Consider the following 24,927-nt stretch of genomic DNA (forward strand, 5'->3'; position numbering starts at 1 on the left):
CTGACACATTCTCCCAATGATAAATCAATAGTATCAAAGGATTTGGTCAAGCTTAGTGAGTTTCAGAATAAGAAGTCTTTGCAAAAGGTAATTGCATGTTTTTTGTTGATCTTCTCGAGAAAAATGTGAACCTTGACACTACCGGAGACCGGCTCTTTGCCGAGTGTCAAGTGGTTTGCCGAGTGTTGTTTTTCGGGCACTCGGCAAAGACGCCTTTGCCGAGTGTTTTTGTTTGACACTCGGCAAAGAAGCTAAAGATACCCGACGGGCCCCGATACCCGATACCCGATGGGTATTTGATCGATTAGGGGACGGGGTTGGGATCATATCTTTACCCGCGAACATCTAAATGGGCAAGAATCCATCCCCGACGGGTATAGCGGGCACGAGAACGTTCCCTGTTTACCCGTCTCCGTTAGCCGTTGGGGAACCCGACTATTTGAGCTATCATGCGAGTATTAGGTCCAAAGAAGCTCAACATAGGTATTTTGGCCCAAATCTGAACAATCATATATATGGTTTGTGTGTTCTAGGAACCCTAGTTCAATTTTTTCTCACCATCTCCGCCAGCAGCACAAGCACGCCTGCCTCACGAGCGCTCGTGCCTCTCGCTTCCTCAGTTCGGTCTCTCTGCCACCTTTGCTCGTCCTCCTCCCAACCTCGCTCCTTCTCCTTGGTATCTCCGAGACTCCGACACTTATACCCGGGTGAAGAATAAACGTCTCTGATTGCAAAGTTGCGACCCCAAGTGTCATTGTTTATCGGGTATGCAGTACCCGTCGGATATCTGTTACCCGACCGATGCCCGACGGGTACGGGGATGGACAAGAATCTATACCCAAGACAGTTAACGGGGACGGGGAGGGGATGAATTTTTCGTAGTGGGGAAGAGAACGTTCCGGCGATACCCGACGGGTACATCCCCGTTGCCATCCTTAAACCCAGCGCACCAGGTTCGCCCCCCCCCCCCTCCCTCTCTTCTCTTTCCTTTCTGCTGTGCAAAATTGAACACCGAACCCTAACTTGAGCTCTGTGGTTATTTGTATTCGGATCTGATCTAATCACTAGTGTATACATGTACTATGCCTACTTAAATTCGGTCTCTTTTTTTGTTGGGTGTACATGCGTACACACCCATGTCATTTATTGGGTCCGCCATTCATGTTTTCCACGTGCATGTTTCTCTTTTCCAGTACACCTCGCCGTCAGATGGCATTCCACCTGCATGTTTTCCAATGACCAGGCAGCACAGTTGGAGCACCGAGCATGGAGTTAGACCATCGGCATCGCCATTTCCAATGAATTCAGAACCCCATGGACGCCTACAGCCACTTCTGCCGACCGATAATTCTCCGACAGCATACTCACATCCACATAACACATCATCATCTGAGAAGAAGAGAAACACAGTAAATGAAGAGTGTTATCCATCACCACCTCTGTCGCCATCACCATCCCATTCGCCTTCTAGCTACCCAATAAATCCTTTCTTCCGATATGAGAGTGCTCCTTTAAGTATTCCCACAGTGATGGCTGGTGGAGGTGGTAGCAGGCTGCCACCTTCTCCACGTAGGAAGGATAAGCAACAATGCTCATCTCAAAATGAGAATCTGACACATTCTCCCAATGATAAATCAATAGTATCAAAGGATTTGGTCAAGCTTAGTGAGTTTCAGAATAAGAAGTCTTTGCAAAAGGTAATTGCATGTTTTTTGTTGATCTTCTCCAGAAAAATGTGAACCTTGACACTACCGGAGACCGGCTCTTTGCCGAGTGTCAAGTGGTTTGCCGAGTGTTGTTTTTCGGGCACTCGGCAAAGACGCCTTTGCCGAGTGTTTTTGTTTGACACTCGGCAAAGAAGCTAAAGATACCCGACGGGCCCCGATACCCGATACCCGACGGGTATTTGATCGATTAGGGGACGGGGTTGGGATCATATCTTTACCCGCGAACATCTAAATGGGCAAGAATCCATCCCCGACGGGTATAGCGGGCACGAGAACGTTCCCTGTTTACCCGTCTCCGTTAGCCGTTGGGGAACCCGACTATTTGAGCTATCATGCGAGTATTAGGTCCAAAGAAGCTCAACATAGGTATTTTGGCCCAAATCTGAACAATCATATATATAGTTTGTGTGTTCTAGGAACCCTAGTTCAATTTTTTCTCACCATCTCCGCCAGCAGCACAAGCACGCCTGCCTCACGAGCGCTCGTGCCTCTCGCTTCCTCAGTTCGGTCTCTCTGCCACCTTTGCTCGTCCTCCTCCCAACCTCGCTCCTTCTCCTTGGTATCTCCGAGACTCCGACACTTATACCCGGGTGAAGAATAAACGTCTCTGATTGCAAAGTTGCGACCCCAAGTGTCATTGTTTATCGGGTATGCAGTACCCGTCGGATATCTGTTACCCGACCGATGCCCGACGGGTACGGGGATGGACAAGAATCTATACCCAAGACAGTTAACGGGGACGGGGAGGGGATGAATTTTTCGTAGTGGGGAAGAGAACGTTCCGGCGATACCCGACGGGTACATCCCCGTTGTCATCCTTAAACCCAGCGCACCAGGTTCGCCCCCCCCCCCCCCCCCCTCGCTCTCTTCTCTTTCCTTTCTGCTGTGCAAAATTGAACACCGAACCCTAACTTGAGCTCTGTGGTTATTTGTATTCGGATCTGATCTAATCACTAGTGTATACATGTACTATGCCTACTTAAATTCGGTCTCTTTTTTTGTTGGGTGTACATGCGTACACACCCATATGTCATTTATTGAGTCCGCCATTCATGTTTTCCACGTGCATGTTTCTCTTTTCCAGTACACCTCGCCGTCAGATGGCATTCCACCTGCATGTTTTCCAATGACCAGGCAGCACAGTTGGAGCACCGAGCATGGAGTTAGACCATCGGCATCGCCATTTCCAATGAATTCAGAACCCCATGGACGCCTACAGCCACGTATGCCGACCGATAATTCTCCGACAGCATACTCACATCCACATAACACATCATCATCTGAGAAGAAGAGAAACACAGTAAATGAAGAGTGTTATCCATCACCACCTCTGTCGCCATCACCATCCCATTCGCCTTCTAGCTACCCAATAAATCCTTTCTTCCGATATGAGAGTGCTCCTTTAAGTATTCCCACAGTGATGGCTGGTGGAGGTGGTAGCAGGCTGCCACCTTCTCCACGTAGGAAGGATAAGCAACAATGCTCATCTCAAAATGAGAATCTGACACATTCTCCCAATGATAAATCAATAGTATCAAAGGATTTGGTCAAGCTTAGTGAGTTTCAGAATAAGAAGTCTTTGCAAAAGGTAATTGCATGTTTTTTGTTGATCTTCTCCAGAAAAATGTGAACCTTGACACTACCGGAGACCGGCTCTTTGCCGAGTGTCAAGTGGTTTGCCGAGTGTTGTTTTTCGGGCACTCGGCAAAGACGCCTTTGCCGAGTGTTTTTGTTTGACACTCGGCAAAGAAGCTAAAGATACCCGACGGGCCCCGATACCCGATACCCGACGGGTATTTGATCGATTAGGGGACGGGGTTGGGATCATATCTTTACCCGCGAACATCTAAATGGGCAAGAATCCATCCCCGACGGGTATAGCGGGCACGAGAACGTTCCCTGTTTACCCGTCTCCGTTAGCCGTTGGGGAACCCGACTATTTGAGCTATCATGCGAGTATTAGGTCCAAAGAAGCTCAACATAGGTATTTTGGCCCAAATCTGAACAATCATATATATGGTTTGTGTGTTCTAGGAACCCTAGTTCAATTTTTTCTCACCATCTCCGCCAGCAGCACAAGCACGCCTGCCTCACGAGCGCTCGTGCCTCTCGCTTCCTCAGTTCGGTCTCTCTGCCACCTTTGCTCGTCCTCCTCCCAACCTCGCTCCTTCTCCTTGGTATCTCCGAGACTCCGACACTTATACCCGGGTGAAGAATAAACGTCTCTGATTGCAAAGTTGCGACCCCAAGTGTCATTGTTTATCGGGTATGCAGTACCCGTCGGATATCTGTTACCCGACCGATGCCCGACGGGTACGGGGATGGACAAGAATCTATACCCAAGACAGTTAACGGGGACGGGGAGGGGATGAATTTTTCGTAGTGGGGAAGAGAACGTTCCGGCGATACCCGACGGGTACATCCCCGTTGCCATCCTTAAACCCAGCGCACCAGGTTCGCCCCCCCCCCCCCCCTCCCTCTCTTCTCTTTCCTTTCTGCTGTGCAAAATTGAACACCGAACCCTAACTTGAGCTCTGTGGTTATTTGTATTCGGATCTGATCTAATCACTAGTGTATACATGTACTATGCCTACTTAAATTCGGTCTCTTTTTTTGTTGGGTGTACATGCGTACACACCCATGTCATTTATTGGGTCCGCCATTCATGTTTTCCACGTGCATGTTTCTCTTTTCCAGTACACCTCGCCGTCAGATGGCATTCCACCTGCATGTTTTCCAATGACCAGGCAGCACAGTTGGAGCACCGAGCATGGAGTTAGACCATCGGCATCGCCATTTCCAATGAATTCAGAACCCCATGGACGCCTACAGCCACTTCTGCCGACCGATAATTCTCCGACAGCATACTCACATCCACATAACACATCATCATCTGAGAAGAAGAGAAACACAGTAAATGAAGAGTGTTATCCATCACCACCTCTGTCGCCATCACCATCCCATTCGCCTTCTAGCTACCCAATAAATCCTTTCTTCCGATATGAGAGTGCTCCTTTAAGTATTCCCACAGTGATGGCTGGTGGAGGTGGTAGCAGGCTGCCACCTTCTCCACGTAGGAAGGATAAGCAACAATGCTCATCTCAAAATGAGAATCTGACACATTCTCCCAATGATAAATCAATAGTATCAAAGGATTTGGTCAAGCTTAGTGAGTTTCAGAATAAGAAGTCTTTGCAAAAGGTAATTGCATGTTTTTTGTTGATCTTCTCCAGAAAAATGTGAACCTTGACACTACCGGAGACCGGCTCTTTGCCGAGTGTCAAGTGGTTTGCCGAGTGTTGTTTTTCGGGCACTCGGCAAAGACGCCTTTGCCGAGTGTTTTTGTTTGACACTCGGCAAAGAAGCTAAAGATACCCGACGGGCCCCGATACCCGATACCCGACGGGTATTTGATCGATTAGGGGACGGGGTTGGGATCATATCTTTACCCGCGAACATCTAAATGGGCAAGAATCCATCCCCGACGGGTATAGCGGGCACGAGAACGTTCCCTGTTTACCCGTCTCCGTTAGCCGTTGGGGAACCCGACTATTTGAGCTATCATGCGAGTATTAGGTCCAAAGAAGCTCAACATAGGTATTTTGGCCCAAATCTGAACAATCATATATATAGTTTGTGTGTTCTAGGAACCCTAGTTCAATTTTTTCTCACCATCTCCGCCAGCAGCACAAGCACGCCTGCCTCACGAGCGCTCGTGCCTCTCGCTTCCTCAGTTCGGTCTCTCTGCCACCTTTGCTCGTCCTCCTCCCAACCTCGCTCCTTCTCCTTGGTATCTCCGAGACTCCGACACTTATACCCGGGTGAAGAATAAACGTCTCTGATTGCAAAGTTGCGACCCCAAGTGTCATTGTTTATCGGGTATGCAGTACCCGTCGGATATCTGTTACCCGACCGATGCCCGACGGGTACGGGGATGGACAAGAATCTATACCCAAGACAGTTAACGGGGACGGGGAGGGGATGAATTTTTCGTAGTGGGGAAGAGAACGTTCCGGCGATACCCGACGGGTACATCCCCGTTGTCATCCTTAAACCCAGCGCACCAGGTTCGCCCCCCCCCCCCCCCCTCGCTCTCTTCTCTTTCCTTTCTGCTGTGCAAAATTGAACACCGAACCCTAACTTGAGCTCTGTGGTTATTTGTATTCGGATCTGATCTAATCACTAGTGTATACATGTACTATGCCTACTTAAATTCGGTCTCTTTTTTTGTTGGGTGTACATGCGTACACACCCATGTCATTTATTGGGTCCGCCATTCATGTTTTCCACGTGCATGTTTCTCTTTTCCAGTACACCTCGCCGTCAGATGGCATTCCACCTGCATGTTTTGCAATGACCAGGCAGCACAGTTGGAGCACCGAGCATGGAGTTAGACCATCGGCATCGCCATTTCCAATGAATTCAGAACCCCATGGACGCCTACAGCCACTTCTGCCGACCGATAATTCTCCGACAGCATACTCACATCCACATAACACATCATCATCTGAGAAGAAGAGAAACACAGTAAATGAAGAGTGTTATCCATCACCACCTCTGTCGCCATCACCATCCCATTCGCCTTCTAGCTACCCAATAAATCCTTTCTTCCGATATGAGAGTGCTCCTTTAAGTATTCCCACAGTGATGGCTGGTGGAGGTGGTAGCAGGCTGCCACCTTCTCCACGTAGGAAGGATAAGCAACAATGCTCATCTCAAAATGAGAATCTGACACATTCTCCCAATGATAAATCAATAGTATCAAAGGATTTGGTCAAGCTTAGTGAGTTTCAGAATAAGAAGTCTTTGCAAAAGGTAATTGCATGTTTTTTGTTGATCTTCTCCAGAAAAATGTGAACCTTGACACTACCGGAGACCGGCTCTTTGCCGAGTGTCAAGTGGTTTGCCGAGTGTTGTTTTTCGGGCACTCGGCAAAGACGCCTTTGCCGAGTGTTTTTGTTTGACACTCGGCAAAGAAGCTAAAGATACCCGACGGGCCCCGATACCCGATACCCGACGGGTATTTGATCGATTAGGGGACGGGGTTGGGATCATATCTTTACCCGCGAACATCTAAATGGGCAAGAATCCATCCCCGACGGGTATAGCGGGCACGAGAACGTTCCCTGTTTACCCGTCTCCGTTAGCCGTTGGGGAACCCGACTATTTGAGCTATCATGCGAGTATTAGGTCCAAAGAAGCTCAACATAGGTATTTTGGCCCAAATCTGAACAATCATATATATAGTTTGTGTGTTCTAGGAACCCTAGTTCAATTTTTTCTCACCATCTCCGCCAGCAGCACAAGCACGCCTGCCTCACGAGCGCTCGTGCCTCTCGCTTCCTCAGTTCGGTCTCTCTGCCACCTTTGCTCGTCCTCCTCCCAACCTCGCTCCTTCTCCTTGGTATCTCCGAGACTCCGACACTTATACCCGGGTGAAGAATAAACGTCTCTGATTGCAAAGTTGCGACCCCAAGTGTCATTGTTTATCGGGTATGCAGTACCCGTCGGATATCTGTTACCCGACCGATGCCCGACGGGTACGGGGATGGACAAGAATCTATACCCAAGACAGTTAACGGGGACGGGGAGGGGATGAATTTTTCGTAGTGGGGAAGAGAACGTTCCGGCGATACCCGACGGGTACATCCCCGTTGTCATCCTTAAACCCAGCGCACCAGGTTCGCCCCCCCCCCCCCCCCCCCCCTCCCTCTCTTCTCTTTCCTTTCTGCTGTGCAAAATTGAACACCGAACCCTAACTTGAGCTCTGTGGTTATTTGTATTCGGATCTGATCTAATCACTAGTGTATACATGTACTATGCCTACTTAAATTCGGTCTCTTTTTTTGTTGGGTGTACATGCGTACACACCCATGTCATTTATTGGGTCCGCCATTCATGTTTTCCACGTGCATGTTTCTCTTTTCCAGTACACCTCGCCGTCAGATGGCATTCCACCTGCATGTTTTCCAATGACCAGGCAGCACAGTTGGAGCACCGAGCATGGAGTTAGACCATCGGCATCGCCATTTCCAATGAATTCAGAACCCCATGGACGCCTACAGCCACTTCTGCCGACCGATAATTCTCCGACAGCATACTCACATCCACATAACACATCATCATCTGAGAAGAAGAGAAACACAGTAAATGAAGAGTGCTATCCATCACCACCTCTGTCGCCATCACCATCCCATTCGCCTTCTAGCTACCCAATAAATCCTTTCTTCCGATATGAGAGTGCTCCTTTAAGTATTCCCACAGTGATGGCTGGTGGAGGTGGTAGCAGGCTGCCACCTTCTCCACGTAGGAAGGATAAGCAACAATGCTCATCTCAAAATGAGAATCTGACACATTCTCCCAATGATAAATCAATAGTATCAAAGGATTTGGTCAAGCTTAGTGAGTTTCAGAATAAGAAGTCTTTGCAAAAGGTAATTGCATGTTTTTTTGTTGATCTTCTCCAGAAAAATGTGAACCTTGACACTACCGGAGACCGGCTCTTTGCCGAGTGTCAAGTGGTTTGCCGAGTGTTGTTTTTCGGGCACTCGGCAAAGACGCCTTTGCCGAGTGTTTTTGTTTGACACTCGGCAAAGAAGCTAAAGATACCCGACGGGCCCCGATACCTGATACCTGACGGGTATTTGATCGATTAGGGGACGGGGTTGGGATCATATCTTTACCCGCGAACATCTAAATGGGCAAGAATCCATCCCCGACGGGTATAGCGGGCACGAGAACGTTCCCTGTTTACCCGTCTCCGTTAGCCGTTGGGGAACCCGACTATTTGAGCTATCATGCGAGTATTAGGTCCAAAGAAGCTCAACATAGGTATTTTGGCCCAAATCTGAACAATCATATATATAGTTTGTGTGTTCTAGGAACCCTAGTTCAATTTTTTCTCACCATCTCCGCCAGCAGCACAAGCACGCCTGCCTCACGAGCGCTCGTGCCTCTCGCTTCCTCAGTTCGGTCTCTCTGCCACCTTTGCTCGTCCTCCTCCCAACCTCGCTCCTTCTCCTTGGTATCTCCGAGACTCCGACACTTATACCCGGGTGAAGAATAAACGTCTCTGATTGCAAAGTTGCGACCCCAAGTGTCATTGTTTATCGGGTATGCAGTACCCGTCGGATATCTGTTACCCGACCGATGCCCGACGGGTACGGGGATGGACAAGAATCTATACCCAAGACAGTTAACGGGGACGGGGAGGGGATGAATTTTTCGTAGTGGGGAAGAGAACGTTCCGGCGATACCCGACGGGTACATCCCCGTTGCCATCCTTAAACCCAGCGCACCAGGTTCGCACCCCCCCCTCCCTCTCTTCTCTTTCCTTTCTGCTGTGCAAAATTGAACACCGAACCCTAACTTGAGCTCTGTGGTTATTTGTATTCGGATCTGATCTAATCACTAGTGTATACATGTACTATGCCTACTTAAATTCGGTCTCTTTTTTTGTTGGGTGTACATGCGTACACACCCATGTCATTTATTGGGTCCGCCATTCATGTTTTCCACGTGCATGTTTCTCTTTTCCAGTACACCTCGCCGTCAGATGGCATTCCACCTGCATGTTTTCCAATGACCAGGCAGCACAGTTGGAGCACCGAGCATGGAGTTAGACCATCGGCATCCACTGGTAGAGAACCGAGCTTTACTCCCGGTGGGGAACCCCCTCTAGTCCCGGTTCCCCACCCGGGAGCAAGCATCCGGGACTAAAGGGGGGCTCCTTTAGTCCCGGGTTAGGAACCGGGAGTCCCGGTGGGTAACACTAACCGGGACTAAAGGTGCCTCCTGACATGCCATGATGGCCGGCACCTTTAGTCCCGGTTGGTAATACGAACCGGGACTAAAGGTTTTTTTTCTTTTTTCTTTTCTTTTCATTTTTTTGTTTTCTTTTCAAAATAGGTTTTCGAAGTCGTATTGTACGCTGCTAATTATACATTTATACGCGCATATAGTATGTTTCGGTTCAAGCACAATGAACGTATTAAATCACACAATTCAAGCATAGAAATATATATATATATATATGCATGCATGCATCATATATATATTTACATGCATGCATGCATATGTGTATTTTACATTATATTATTTCATGTGCATATATTACAAAAGATTGCATTATAGTTGTTGTGACATAACAAGTTTCTTCTCATCCTCTAGCTTGGCTTCAATGGCAGTGTTGGGTCGAAGTAGAACTCGCCCTTGGAATCGATGACCTGCTCATTAAAAAATCCGGCTATAGACTCTTGAATTGCTTTGATTTGGTCTTGCCGTATGACCTTTTCCTCCAACCATCGAGTCTATAGGTTTGAATTAAAGGAAAATAAATTAATATATGTACATATATATATATAAAGACATAGTAACACAATCAATAATAATAATTAAATGAATATATAGTGTATTTTTAACGTACTTTGAGTCTCTCTGTAGGAGTTCTTTGGGAGAGCACCTTGATAAACTTGCAAACATAGTAACCACAGTAGTTGTTCCCCTGTTCCTGCCTCAGACATCACTTTACGAGAAAAAGATTTGTCATCCAATCTGGTGATCCGGTGAAAGCTATATGTTTAATTAATAAAGATGATGCGATTCAGGGGACTTACTTTCAATGGGATTACATTCAGTGGCGCTTTGCATTTTTCTATGTGTTGCTTCTCAATAAAGGTTTTCCAAACACTGCCCAATAAAAAATTTGCCACGTCATCAGATATAGTTAATCATCATGTTTGTGTGTATATATAGTTGCTAGAGATCCCGAAATTACCTCTGGATAATATCTATCATATCTTGGTAGTCTTGTTGTGGTTTTCTCATCGAGTCATAGATTATCAAGTGACTTTTCACCAGATCGATGTCCATCAATATCCAGTGATTGCTGCATGTGTTTATAGGATATAACGCATAACACTCATTAATTAACTAGAATCAACATATGAGCCATTAAGGCTATGATCGACATGATTAACACTCACTTGAAGTTATAGGGAAAGAGTATATCCTTCTTGTGGCGTTGGTTCACTAAGAAGTTCATGAGGTTACTCTCTGACTCAGACTTCCAATTAGTCATTGGAGTAATTGGGTCTTTGAATACTATATGGGGATCAACAAAACCAATTTCATTGCAGCCTTCCTTTCTGAGCTCTGTCATTGTAAATCTGCATATATATAGTACTTGTTAGGATAATTTATATGCATATACACACATATGATGAGTTTAATAATAGATCGAAAGAATTATTACTTACAGGCAATAGCAGCTAATGATAACTTTGTCCAGAGAGGTCAGGTGGCATAGTTGATGAAATTCTGCAAAGTCAACATACATAACATCATCGCCACGGAACCAATGTTCGTCTCTAATTCTGACACCAACGCAGAAGTCTCCACTGGTAGACGCCTGCATGTACCACTTGTTTAGCAGGTACATTTGCGTCCCCAGATCAGATAAGGCTTGAGGGTTGTATAGACTCTGGCCTAGTACAAATTTTTTCTTCCAAATATCAACCTCCGCCGCACTCTCAATGTTTCCATCACCAAACATCTGGTAAAGGTCGAGACCAGTCTCATCAAGAAATTCACCAAGGTGATCCAAATCGACATCCGGAGGTATGTTTGCCTGATGCATTAATCCTAAATTCGAACCATATTCATTACCAACAACTAGCGGGGGATTGATTGGTGCGCTTGTTGTCCGAGTTGGGCAACTCCTTTCCCTGCCCGCTTCTTTTTCTGTGCCGCCTCAATTGACTTGGTGAGAGTGCGGTCATAGTCTGATAACGTTGATTTGGACGGCTTACGAGATTCCCGCTGTTGATGCTGGTAAGAAGTCACCTTTTTTCTTAAAATATCCGGAGCTACGAAGAAGTACGGTTTCTCTGGGTTTCTCCTTGCTTCTTGATTCATTTTAAGTTTGTCATAGAATCTAGACATGTCTTTTTTATATGCATCAGTTCCTTCTTCCTTCTCTTCAGATATTATTTTGGGAATAGCCCTTGGTTTCACGGTGGCTTTCTTTGCAGGCGGGGACTGGTTCTTCGTTTGAGGGGCTGGCCTCTTGCTAGGCTTCTTGGTAGGCGGGGGTGGGGGAGGCGTTGGAGACCTCCTTGGAGGTGTTGGCAGCGGCGTTGGAGACCTCCTTGGAGGTGGCGGCTGCGGCGTTGGAGACCTCCTTGGAGTGGGTGTGGATGCAGCCTCGTCTTCCAACACAATGTCATCGTACAGAGCACTATGATGATCTGGCGATTGAACAATTGGATTTAGGTTGGGGGAGGATCTGCTACAAAAAAGGAATGACATATTATTATGAGCAGATTGTTAATTATTTAAGCCAATACAAATTAATGATGTAGTGTTTTCATCCGCACGTACCTATGGTGAGGTAGTTCAGGAGGAGGTGGAGCCGACATCCCTGGAATGATGATGTAGCGCTTGCGCCATAGAATGAATGTCTTCTCCGCTTCTCCTAGAGTCTTCTCGCCATCACCTCCAGGAATGTCAAGAGGCAAATCACTAAAACCTTTTTCAGCTTTATCTACCGAGATGGTGGCATATCCTTCTTGGATTATATTCCCATGAATCCTTGGTGTCTTGGTTTGGTCGATAGGATTAACAAGACCGATAGCCACCTTGATTGTGGAATTCTCCTTCGGAATGTGTAGCTCACACGTTGTACAAGGTTCAGTGACGTCATCCACAGGGAAGCGCAGTCCTGTGTCCCCTTGATTTGGTATCTCCGTGGAAGCGCAGCTGCTTTTCAACTGAACAGATTGGCTAATGTTGATTCCTGGCTCTGATGCCTGCTTGCTTGCACTCACTGCTATTTGCACTTGCCTTTTGATTTCCTCCTGCATTCTCGCTTCAAGGTTTTTTTCCCGCTCCTGTGCTTCACGCACCGCTTCCTCCAACCTCTAGAGCCGGTGTGCCTCTTCTTCCTTCTTTCTCTGGCGACTTCTGTAGGAAGGTCTATCCTGAGGGAATCCATGCTCCCACGAGACACTTCCTTTGCCTCTAGTTCGGCCACCATGTTCAATAGTCCCGATGGCGTATGTCAGCTCATCCTTCTCTCTGTTGGGCCTGAACGCACCACTAGCAGTAGCTCTCTGAGCATAAAACAATCTTTCTGCTGCTTCTTGCAATCTTGCGCCATAAACGCACTTCCCTATCTCCTGGTCTAGTGTTCCCCCATGAGCAAAAAACCAATTCTTTGCACGTTCTCCCCACTCGAGTGATTCTGGTCTGATACCCTTGGCAAGAAGGTCTGCTTCCATTTTGTTCCACTTCTTAATGGCAGTCGGGTAGCCACCTGATCCCAAGGTATGGTGGTATGTCTTCTGTTGGGCATTACGTTGGTTCTTTATCACCCGACTCACACCCTCTTCCGAAGTCTTGTACTGTACAAACTCATCCCAATAGGGCCTCTGCTTTGAGATCGGGCCTGGGACAGTAAAATCTGGTGCTATGTTCTTCTTGACATACGTCGTGTATAGGTGTTTCTTCCAAGTCTGAAACTGGGTGGCCATCTTCTTCATTGCCCAATCCCTAACTCGCTCCTTCAATTCATCACCATCTATTATATCATCATAATCATCTGTTTGGAGCGTGAAATATACCAAGACATCATTCCAAATTAACGCCTTGTCACGATCGGAGACAAAACTGATATGAGGAGCATTGGTCTTCTTCTTCCATTCACGGGTACTAATCGGGAGCCGGTCCCGTACAAGGTAACCACAGTGGTGCACAAATTTCATTTTATTCGGCCCCCCCCGGTTCTCCTGTATCCACATTGAACTCCGAGATGATGAAGCGACCCTCCAATGGCTTTTTGGGACCTCGAACATTTTTACTCTTCGTTGTAGTTGTTGATGTCGATCCAGAGGGCTACAAAACATAAACATTATTTTTAATGTCATGAGCACACATAAGACATATGATAATATATATATATAGCTAATAATAAAAAATATATACTTGGCCAATATGTTGTTGCTCATTTTGTTCAAGAGCTAAGTACTGACTCCCGTCATCTACATCCTCTTGCACGTTATTTTTAGCACCATCATCGCCGGCAACTTGAGTGCCAGTGTTGATCAAATTCATCATCAACTCCTCCTCATCCATATTTCTCGGGTCGGCCATCTAGCTTCAAAAAACAAAACCAATATATAGTACGTCAAATCTTTGCTTATTACATGCGTAAAATCTACAAACAATATGCATTATTAAATCTTGCCCCTCGATCACGGACGCAATTCGCCACACTAGGACGAACTACGTTGGTACTAGGGCGAATTAGGGCACGAGAAAGGGCGGTGTGACAAGAGTGGCGGTGCTCCACTCCGCCGTATATATGTCTATACACATGGGTGAACGAGGGCGGCGGTGCTCCGCCGTATACATAGAAACGCATGGACGAAATGCATATGAATACAAATGACGTATATATACGTGTCGGCGCGGTGGCCGGTGTGCTGACGACGATGACGTGAGGCGGGCCGGCGTGCTGACGACGACGACGACGTGAGGCGGGCCGGGGCGGTGTCGGTGCGTGATGTTGTGATCCTATGTACCATGTGATCAACCATGTAGTCATTCATCATATGAGAAAATTCTATGTTAATAATATAAGTATAAGTGATATCAAAATTCTATGTACATATATATATATATAAAACGCTTAGTTTACAAACTGGGTATCAAAATTGAGTTCCTATTTGACCATTATATATCCTACAACAAATCCTTCAAAAAAAAAGACCCTACATGAATATATTTGGATAAAATTTCGTTAACAAACATTGATCTATGAAGATAGAAAAAATTCTTCTATTGAGTATCATATAGTGATGAATATATGGCGGTTGATGGGCTGGATCATTAGCGGATGGTTCGTAGCGTTGTTTCCAAATAATATATATAGCGTGTTTATTATACAAGCCATGAATTTACATCGATCTAATTAATTTCTAAAGTAATTTCATTGGTGATCCTTAATTATACTTGTCATTTAGAGTTCCAAATATTCAAAACTTGCCTTAAGATATGTTTTTATTTAAAATCATTTAGAGTTCCAAATATTCATTTTTAGTTTCTAGATTTTGTGATTCAAAATTTGGAATTTTCAATCGACCTCGACTGTTGACATGGCTTACACCAAAGTTGTAGTTTTCGACGTGATCTAAAACTCGGCAGTGGAGGGCTCGGACGAATGTACAAAGAGATCGACGAATATATCACCTCGAAGCTCGGCAGTGTACGTACTGGAGGGCCTCGGGCCGGCGCGGTGGGGCAACGCGCGGTGGAGGGCCTCGGGCGCGGAGGAGGGCGCGGTGGAGGGCCACGGGCAAGCGCGGAGGAGGGGCACGGGCGCGCGCGGTGGAGGCCGCACGAGGAAGAAGACGGCGGCGCTGGTGTCACGGAAGGCGAACGGACGCGGCGCGAGGAAGAAGAGGGCGGTGGTGTTCGACGAGGAAGAAGACGAGCGGATCGATCTGCCAGGCGCTGGAGGTTATATAGCAGAGGAGAATTACTCCCGGTGCCAGCCACCAACCGGGAGTAAAAACCCTTTACTCCCGGTGCGTATTACCAACCGGGAGTAAAGATGCCTTTACTCCCGGTGCGTGTTACCAACCGGGAGTAAAGGTATACCTTTACTCCCGGTTGGTAACACGCACCGGGAGTAAAGGCTTTTTTTTGGCGGGCCACGAAACTGCAGCCCACCTTTACTCCCGGGTGGGCTTCCCACCCGGGAGTAAAGGTGGCCTGCAGTTTCGTTTCCCGCCTGTTTTAAGCAATAGTCTTGTTAAATACAATAGAAATGCAATAGTTTTTATTAAATACATAGTAAATTAAATAAAAGGCATAAAATTATTTTGTTAAAAATATGAATTTTATTTTTGTTTATTGCACATAGGAAAAATCAATAACCTAACTTTTTTTATTTTTTGTTAGAATTATAAAACATAATGTAACTAATATTTATTATTTCGTTAATGCAAAAATGTAGTGTTTAATTAAAATTATTAAAATTATTGGTTTTGGACAGGAAATTTGTTTTCACATCATTTTAACGTTAATATTTTAATTTTTCATCACTCAGTATCCTAATTTACCTTTTTGAGAGAGAAATCCCACCAAATCAAACATTGATTTAATTTGAAACATGACATAATAAACATCTGAATTCACAATTATTACATAATATCTCAAACACACACTATATTAAATCACTATATCATCAAGTGGGCACAGCAGTGAACTTCTTCTTTACGTATGTCCCTTGGTTATGATCGCTTCGTAACCATGGAGTGTCCTCATCATTTACCAAGATGCTAGGGTCTTTGTTCACTTTGAATGGCGGAATTCGGTCATCCTTTTCATATTCTTCTGACATGTCCGACTTGTCCTCAATTCCCACGATGACTCTTTTCCCTGAAAGAACTATGTGGCGCTTTGGCTCTTTGGTTGAGTCATTATCGTTTTTCCCTCTTTTTGGTTTGGTAGACATATCATTGACATAGAACACCTGATTCACATCCTTGGCAAGGACGAATGGTTCGTCTTTGTACCCAATATTACTAAGGTCTACTGTTGTCATTCCATACTCGTTGTCTACTGTTACCCCGCCTCCGGTCACCTTGACCCATTGGCACTTGAACAATGGGATCTTCAAAGTAGGTGCATATTCTAGTTCCCATATTTCATCTATGCGTCCATAATATGTCTGCTTATTCCCATTCGGGTCTGTGGCATCTATGCGGACACCACTGTTTTGGTTGGTACTCCTTTTATCTTGGGCTACTGTGTAGAATATGTTCCCATTTATCTCGTACCCTTTGTATGTGACGATATGCCATGATGGTTGCATAGCCAATAAATACAGTTGCTCATGGATGCTCTCATCACCTTGACATTTTTTTCGCAACCAACCGCCGAAAGTTTCCATGTGCTTATGCGTAATCCAAGCTTCAGTCTTCCCTGGAAACTCGGATCGTAAGAGATCCTTGTGTGTCTCAATATACGGATCTACCAAAGAGGAGTTCTGTAGAACTGTGTAGTGCGCTTTATTGAAATAATCATCATCCGTACCAATATATGTTTTCCTCCCTAGTGTCCCCTTTCCGCTTAGTCTCCCCTCATGTCTCGATTCAGGAACACCAATCGAGTCAAGGTCGGGAATAAAGTCAACACAGAACTCAATGACCTCTTCTGTTTCATAGCCCTTGGCGATGCTTCCTTCTGGGCGAGCATGGTTGTGAACATATTTCTTCAGGACTCCCATGAATCTCTCTAAGGGGAACATGTTGTGTAGGAACACAGGACCGAGAGTGAAAATCTCCTTGACTAGGTGAACTAGGAGGTGTGTCATAATATCAAAGAAGGAAGGAGGGAACACTAACTCAAAGCTGACGAGACATTGAACCACATCATTCTGTAGTTTAGCTAGATCAGTTGGATCAATTGCCTTATGAGAAATTGCATTGAGGAATGCACATAGCTTTACGGTGGCTAGACGTACATTTGGAGGTAGAATTCCTCTTAATGCAACTGGAAGTAATTGCGTCATGAGAACGTGACAGTCATGGGACTTTAAGTTACAGAATTTCTTCTCTGGCACATTTATAATACCCTTTATATTCGAGGAGAATCCAGATGGTACCTTGATGTTGTTTAAGCATTCAAACATGATTTCCTTCTCCTCTTTGCTTAGAGTGTAGCTAGCAGGACGTAAGTAATGGCGTCCATCATCTGTCTTCTCTGGATGCAGGTTGTCTCTTTCTCTCAACCAACGCAGGTCCTGTCGTGCTTCAAATGTGTCCTTAGGCTTTCCATACACACCCATAAAGCCTAGTAGGTTCACACAAAGATTCTTCGTCAGGTGCATCACGTCGATCGAGCTACGGACCTCCAGGACTTGCCAATAGGGTAGGTCCCAAAATATGGACTTTTTCTTCCACATGGGTGCGTGACCGTTAGCGTCTTTCGGAATAGGTTGGCTTCCATGTCCTTTTCCAAAGACGACTTTCACATCATTGACCATATCGAGTACATCCTCACCGGTTCGGTTGCGAGGCTTGGTCAGGTGGTCTGCTTTCCCTTTAAAATGCTTACCTTTCTTTCTTACGGGGTGATTTGCAGGAAGAAATCGACGATGGCCAAGGTACACGACCTTTCGACATTTTTTCAAGAATATACCTCTAATATCACCGAAGCAGTGTGTGCATGCATTATATCCCTTGTTTGACTGTCCTGAAAGATTACTTAGAGCAGGCCAATCATTGATTGTTACGAACAACAATGCTCGCAGATCAAAGTGTTCCTGTTTGTACTCATCCCACACACGTACACCTTCTTTATTCCACAAAATGAGAAGTTCATCAATAAGTGGTCTCAGGTACACATCGATGTCATTGCCAGGTTGCTTCGGGCCTTGGATGAGCACAGGCATCATAATGAACTTCCGCTTCATGCATAACCAAGGAGGAATGTTGTAGATACTTAGAGTAACAGGCCAAGTGCTATGACTACTGTTCTGCTCTCCAAAAGGATTGATACCATCTATACTTAAAGCAAACCTTAAGTTTCTTGCGTCATTTGCAAACTCCGGGAATTCTCTGTCGATTGCTCTCCACTGGGACCCATCAGCAGGGTGTCTCAACATATTGTCTACCTTATGGTCTTCTTTGTGCCATCGTAACAATTTTGCATGTTCTTTATTTCTGAACAGACGTTTCAAGCGTGGTATTATAGGAGCATACCACATAACCTTGGCAGGGATTTTCTTACGTGGACGTTCGCCCTCAACATCACCAGGGTCATCTCGCCTGATCTTATACCGCGACGCATGGCATACCGGGCATGCATCCAATTTCTCGTACTCTTTGCCACGGTATAGGATGCAGTCATTAGGACATGCATGTATCTTCTCTATTTCTAGCCCCATAGGACAGACAACTTGTTTTGCTTCGTAGGTAGTGGCGGGCAATTCATTGTACTTCGGAAGCATCTTCTTTTGGATTTTTAGTAACTCTCCAAATCCCTTGTCAGATACACCATTCTTTGCCTTCCATTGCAGCAATTCTAGTGTGGTTCCCAACTTTTTCTGCCCTGCATCACAAGTTGGGTACAACAATTTCTTGTGATCTTCTAGCATCCGCTCGAACTTGATCTTCTCCTTTTCACTTTCACATTCTCTTTGTGCATCACGAATGACCTGACAAAGATCATCAGCCGGCTCATCTTCTGCGGCTACCTCTTCTTCAGCTTCTCCCATTGCAGTATCATTGAAGCACGCACCATCAGGAATAATATCATTGTCGTCCCATTGTTCTTCTTCATCTTCTTCCATTACAACACCGGTTTCTCCGTGCTTTGTCCAACAAATATAGTTTGGCATGAAACCCGACTTGAACAAGTGTGAATGAAGAGTCCTTGAGCAAGGATATTCCACCGTATTCTTACATATGGCACATGGGCAGCACATGAAACCGTCGCGTTTGTTTGTCTCGGCCGCACGTAATAAAGAATGCACGCCGTCAATGAACTCTTGTGAGCGGCGATCAGCATTATACATCCAATGACGGCTCATCTGCATTACATGACATAAATATCATATTAAAACCTAGATCATAATTAATTATTTATACAACATGCGTGCCACCACAAAAGATACAAATTTATGAAAGCATCGCTACAATGTAGACAATCCCAACTACCACTAAAAGAACTAAAGCTAAAATACATTTCAGGAGCACAAGGATTTCGCGACCAATCTCAACTAAAACAGACAGATCCCCCGATTGTGCAACATCTTTGGGCTTCTTCGGCTGGATCACTGCCTCATTAGCCGCCGTATCTACCTGTTGTGCAAGATATTTTTGCACGAGTTCAACATACTCTTCCTCCCAGTAGAAGCCTGAACATCGTCCACTGCTATCCCACTGAAATTAAAACAAAAAATTAGAACTTTAATCACAACCATCATGAAAATAGGTATAAACTAACCATAATCATTAAATACGATAAAATAACTCACATTGCGATCCGGACACTTGTAGAAGATACGATCCTTGTTGGGACCCTCCTTCTTCACTCGGTACTCCATCACAATCTTCGTCTCATCACGACACTTGCCGCATGGAATGAGAGGAAGGCCCGGCCTAAGTCGCTTTGGAAACCCATGAGAGGCCGAGGACCCGGAAGCAGTTGCCATCTACTCTCTATACTCATTTTTTAATACACTATAAATTTCTTCTTTTATAAACAAATAAAATTAACAAACTATAAAATTATCTAGATCTCTAAACAATGATATTTTTAATGGTCATTGTGTTCTCGTCTTTTACTGCGGCAGGTAAGTAATTCATATGATATTTCCGCAAATTAACAGAAGAATGGGAATGTACACACATAACAGACTACTACGACGATATCGGGACGTGTGAATAAATAACCATCCGTACTAGTTGACCTTGCTTACGTGATCATCTCGGCGAGCATTTCTCCACCGGACAGCACCGTACTTGGTCAAGGAAGAGCTCCGATTCTATGAGGAAGGGAACACGGTCTCCCACGACCGTTGTCGCTCTCCCTCGTAGAATCAAAGCTCCTCCTTGATGTCCGTTACCGCTCGACAGAGAACATGCTTGCCGAGCTGAACACGGTCCGCAAGTTCAACTAGTACGGATTTTCTATAATTTTCTAACTATTTTCTAAGTTTTTATTTATATATACTACGTTTAGGTACGGTGATTGACAGACTACTACGACGATATCGGGACATGTGAATAAATAACCATCCGTACTAGTTGACCTTGCTTACGTGATCAGCTCGGCGAGGATTTCTCCACCGGACGGCACCGTACTTGGTCAAGGAAGAGCTCCGATTCTACGAGGAAGGGAACACGGTCTTCCACGACCGTTATCGCTCTCCCTCGTAGAATCAAAGCTCCTCCTTGACGTCCGTTACCGCTCGGCAGAGAACATCCTCGCCGACCTGAACACGGTCCGCAAGTTCAACTAGTAAGGATTTGCTATAATTTTCTAACTATTTTCTAACTTTATATTTATATATACTTTAACCTTCTTTCATGTAAATATGCAAGCTTAAAGTGATTTTGAGCTCAAATTGCTTACAAATGAAAAAAAACCACAATAAAGAACCATAAATATATATAGTGAATAAAATGGCATAAGAAAATGGTAAAAAATGAGAGTATGAGATTGGTAACCTTTACAACTGAAGAATCGACGGAGGAATCGAAGAATGGATGGAGGAACAATGGAGGGAGGGAGGAAGCAAGAACACTACTGCAGTGAGCTTCAAAATGTGCTGAGCTCGGGCTCGGGGAGAAAGGAGGAGACGGCCGATTTATAAAGGGAGAACATTTAGTCCCAGTTGATAGATCCAACCGGGACTAAAGGTAACTTTCCAACCCCGGGCGCAGCCACGGCCCGGGAGTAGACCTTTACTCCCGGTTGGAGCCACCAACCGGGAGTAAAAGTATACCTTTAGTCCCGGTTGGTGGCTCCAACCGGGACTAAAGGTCCCTGCCACCTCTGTCTGGCGCAGTAGCCGTTGGGCAGGGACCTTTAGTCCCGGTTGGATCCACCAACCGGGACTAAAGGTATTTCTAGTCCCGGGGGCAAAAAATTCCGGGACTAGAGCCCATTTTGGCCGAGGATCAAAGGTCTGTTCTCTACTAGTGATCGCCATTTCCAATGAATTCAGAACCCCATGGACGCCTACAGCCACTTCTGCCGACCGATAATTCTCCGACAGCATACTCACATCCACATAACACATCATCATCTGAGAAGAAGAGAAACACAGTAAATGAAGAGTGTTATCCATCACCACCTCTGTCGCCATCACCATCCCATTCGCCTTCTAGCTACCCAATAAATCCTTTCTTCCGATATGAGAGTGCTCCTTTAAGTATTCCCACAGTGATGGCTGGTGGAGGTGGTAGCAGGCTGCCACCTTCTCCACGTAGGAAGGATAAGCAACAATGCTCATCTCAAAATGAGAATCTGACACATTCTCCAAATGATAAATCAATAGTATCAAAGGATTTGGTCAAGCTTAGTGAGTTTCAGAATAAGAAGTCTTTGCAAAAGGTAATTGCATGTTTTTTGTTGATCTTCTCCAGAAAAATGTGAACCTTGACACTACCGGAGACCGGCTCTTTGCCGAGTGTCAAGTGGTTTGCCTTGTGTTGTTTTTCGGAAACTCGGCAAAGACGCCTTTGCCGAGTGTTTTTTTTGACACTCGGCAAAGAAGCTCTTTGCCGAGTGGTTTTTTTTGACACTCGGCAAAGAGCTTTTTTGCCGAGTGTTTTTTTTTGACACTCGGCAAAGAAGCTTCTTTACCGAGTGTTTTTTTTACACTCGGCAAAGAAAATTTTAAAGCACATTTTGAAGCAGTAAATTAATTCAAATGAAAAAGTTTTCAACTACAAAGTTGTATAACTCATCAGGATGTACATTGTTTGTTTTGGACTTTTCTTCATATGACAAAGTGAAAGTAAATTTGTTCACAAATCTAACATATCTCTCTTGTAGTTTATGAAACTACAAGAGAGATATATAAGATTTGTGAATAATGTTAGAACGACCATGTCGGATGAACAGATGACTAAACAACCAAAATAAACTTTGTATATCTCAAAAAGTTATGAAACTTTGTAATTGACAACTTTTTGATTTGAAATCATCTTGTCATGCAAAACTGTGTTTGAATTTCAAAATTTTAAAATTCAAACTTTTCAAACGACCTCGGATGGAAAAACAACCAAAATAAACTCTGTAGATCTCGAAAAGTTATGAAACATTGTAGTTGGCAACTTTTTGATTTGAAATCATCTTGTCATGCAAAACTACGTTTGAATTTCAAAATTTTGAAATTCAAATTTTGTAAACGACCTCGGATGGAAAAACTTCCTAAACTAAAAGTGTAGATCTCGAAAAGTTATGAAACTTTGTAGTTTACAACTTTTTTATTTGAATTCGTTTAGGGCCTCAAACAAGCAATTTACACTCGGTTTAGTATAATATGTTGGGAACTAAAACGGAATCCAGACACAAGTGACAGCGTGGTGTAGTGGTAGAGGAGGTTCGTGCATAGGGGGAGGTCGCGGGTTTGAATCTCGTCGGTCGTGTTGCTGCGAAATTTACGCGAAAAATGCCAGAGATGGGCGGGCGCTGGCCAGTGGAGGCCTCCACCGATTAATTTTTTTTTCCATTTTTTTCCCATTTTTTCGGGTTTTTTTTCGGTTCCAACTTTGCCGAGTGTCGGGCACTCGGCAAAGAATTCTTTGCCGACGGATTTTTTACTGGAGGCTCTTTGCCGAGTGCTGCACTCGGCAAAGGCTTTGCCGAGGGCAAAGTAGCCTTTGCCGAGTGCATTAGGCACTCGGCAAAGCGCCTGAATCCAGTAGCGTGAGGAATACTATTCTTTCTTTTATTATGAGGTTCTTCTATTGGATGGTTGGATCTCATTTCTGACTTATGTATTTCTGGTTCTGCTTCTTGCTGCAGGTTTTATCTTTTGGTAATGATGATTTGGTGTATTTTCGTGGACTAAAGTTGACTCGTACCTCCAGTAAACTTTTCATCATGGATGAACTGGATGAACGGGAGTTAGTTTTTGCATGGGAAGATAAAGACACCATCATTGATCAGCTTAGAAGGTTCTCTTTCTGATTCACTTGATGAAAATATCTATAGTTCATGACATTATGCCATGATGCCTTGGTTGAAAAGACTAACCTAGTACCTACCCATCACTTCAATCGCTGTTCTGCTGTTGTATTGCATTTGGTTTATGTTTGATCCCCTTTACATGAATATCCTTGTGAATGCATGTGCTTTTTCTGTGTAAATAAATGACCTAGGTGTCCGATAAAGTTTGAACACCTATATTTTTGTTTAGTAGGTCCTAACACTGTTTTTACTCTGGGAATGCCATGGCATTGGTTATAGCATTCACCAAGTGGCTACTGATGTACATAGCTTAGGTAATTTTGTCATGAACCATCTTTGTTTTCAGAAGGCCTTTGAAGCAATAATGTTAGCAGAAGTCTTCATATTTATACAACATGTTATAGGATTTCACATTTCTATAGGCAAAACTGGATTATTTTCATCTAGCAGATATAGAGAAATGTCATCTTTTATGTTTTAGTTTCTTGAGATGATAAATTCAAAACAGAACATTCATTGGGATGACAAGAAACATCTTAATCAGTTCAGGTCGCTTGATTGGGCTTCTGTAGCTTTTTGCCTATATTGTAGAGTAATTTCAGTGCTCATTCAGATCCAACTTGGTTTTGCTTTTGTACTTGGTCCAGTTATCAAATTTTCCCTTTCTATAAGCATTTTCCCACTAAAAGGGCACCATTGTCTATTCGCAGAACTAGTTTAGCTGTTAGAAGCAACATAGGTATTAGCCTATTAGGTGCATCTATATATATATTATATGAGTCAGAATAGTTCTGTGCATCATACTATACATTAGGTTAGATTTAATTATTGATTCTGTTTATAAGCATTTCATTTTCTAATCATGGTTTTGTGTTGGAGAGATTTACTTTTGAGAACCTATTATTCTCTCTATTATCAAGATATGCTTGTTGGTTGCCTGCAACATTTATAGTTCAGACATGTCTGTATCACTAGACATTTGATGTTTGGGTTTTGCCCTTATTTCAAATGAAACCATCCTCTAGTAGATAAATAGAGAGTGCTGTTCTTCAGTTCTTCAAATGAAGCACCTACTGGAGAGGTAATGACATCACCTTTTCTCCCCTTATTCTATTACTTTCCGTGATTACTTATTTTTTGTGCTTGCTCAGTTGTCTCTGTTGATTGATGGGGCTTACTATGTGTTGCATCGAATTTTTCCGGCAATACTTTTCATCATTTAGATTAAGTGTTACCTTGCAAACATAGAGGCATGGAATATGCCATATATTCTTTTAATGTATTGAGAAACATATTTCTAAAACCATGGAGACTGGAGAGGCTTGGGTGGCGTGTGAACAACATTACGTGGGACATGGGAGGAGCTGAAACCCCTTAGACATCCAGGAGGGCAGAGGATAGACAAAAGCATTTGTTGGTAGCTTGTATAGCTTTTGAGAAAAATCAATGTACTTTTGGGTGTCATTAGCTTGGTTCTGAACACAAA

General features: G+C 44.4%; 1 protein-coding gene across 1 annotated transcript in view; it reads left to right on the forward strand.

Annotated features, from left to right (window-relative positions):
• The first annotated feature begins 21,458 nt into the window (after nucleotides 1-21,458).
• Nucleotides 21,459-24,927, forward strand: part of LOC136488610 (autophagy-related protein 13b-like) — a 5,228-nt gene continuing 1,759 nt past the window's right edge. Inside the window, exons 1-2 of the mRNA XM_066485485.1 lie at nucleotides 21,459-21,857; nucleotides 23,277-23,428. Of these exons, the coding sequence (XP_066341582.1) occupies nucleotides 21,459-21,857; nucleotides 23,277-23,428 (551 nt within the window). The remainder of the gene's footprint in view (nucleotides 21,858-23,276; nucleotides 23,429-24,927) is intronic.

The sequence above is a fragment of the Miscanthus floridulus genome, chromosome 10 (assembly GCF_019320115.1).
Source record: "Miscanthus floridulus cultivar M001 chromosome 10, ASM1932011v1, whole genome shotgun sequence".
Lineage (NCBI taxonomy): Eukaryota > Viridiplantae > Streptophyta > Magnoliopsida > Poales > Poaceae > Miscanthus > Miscanthus floridulus.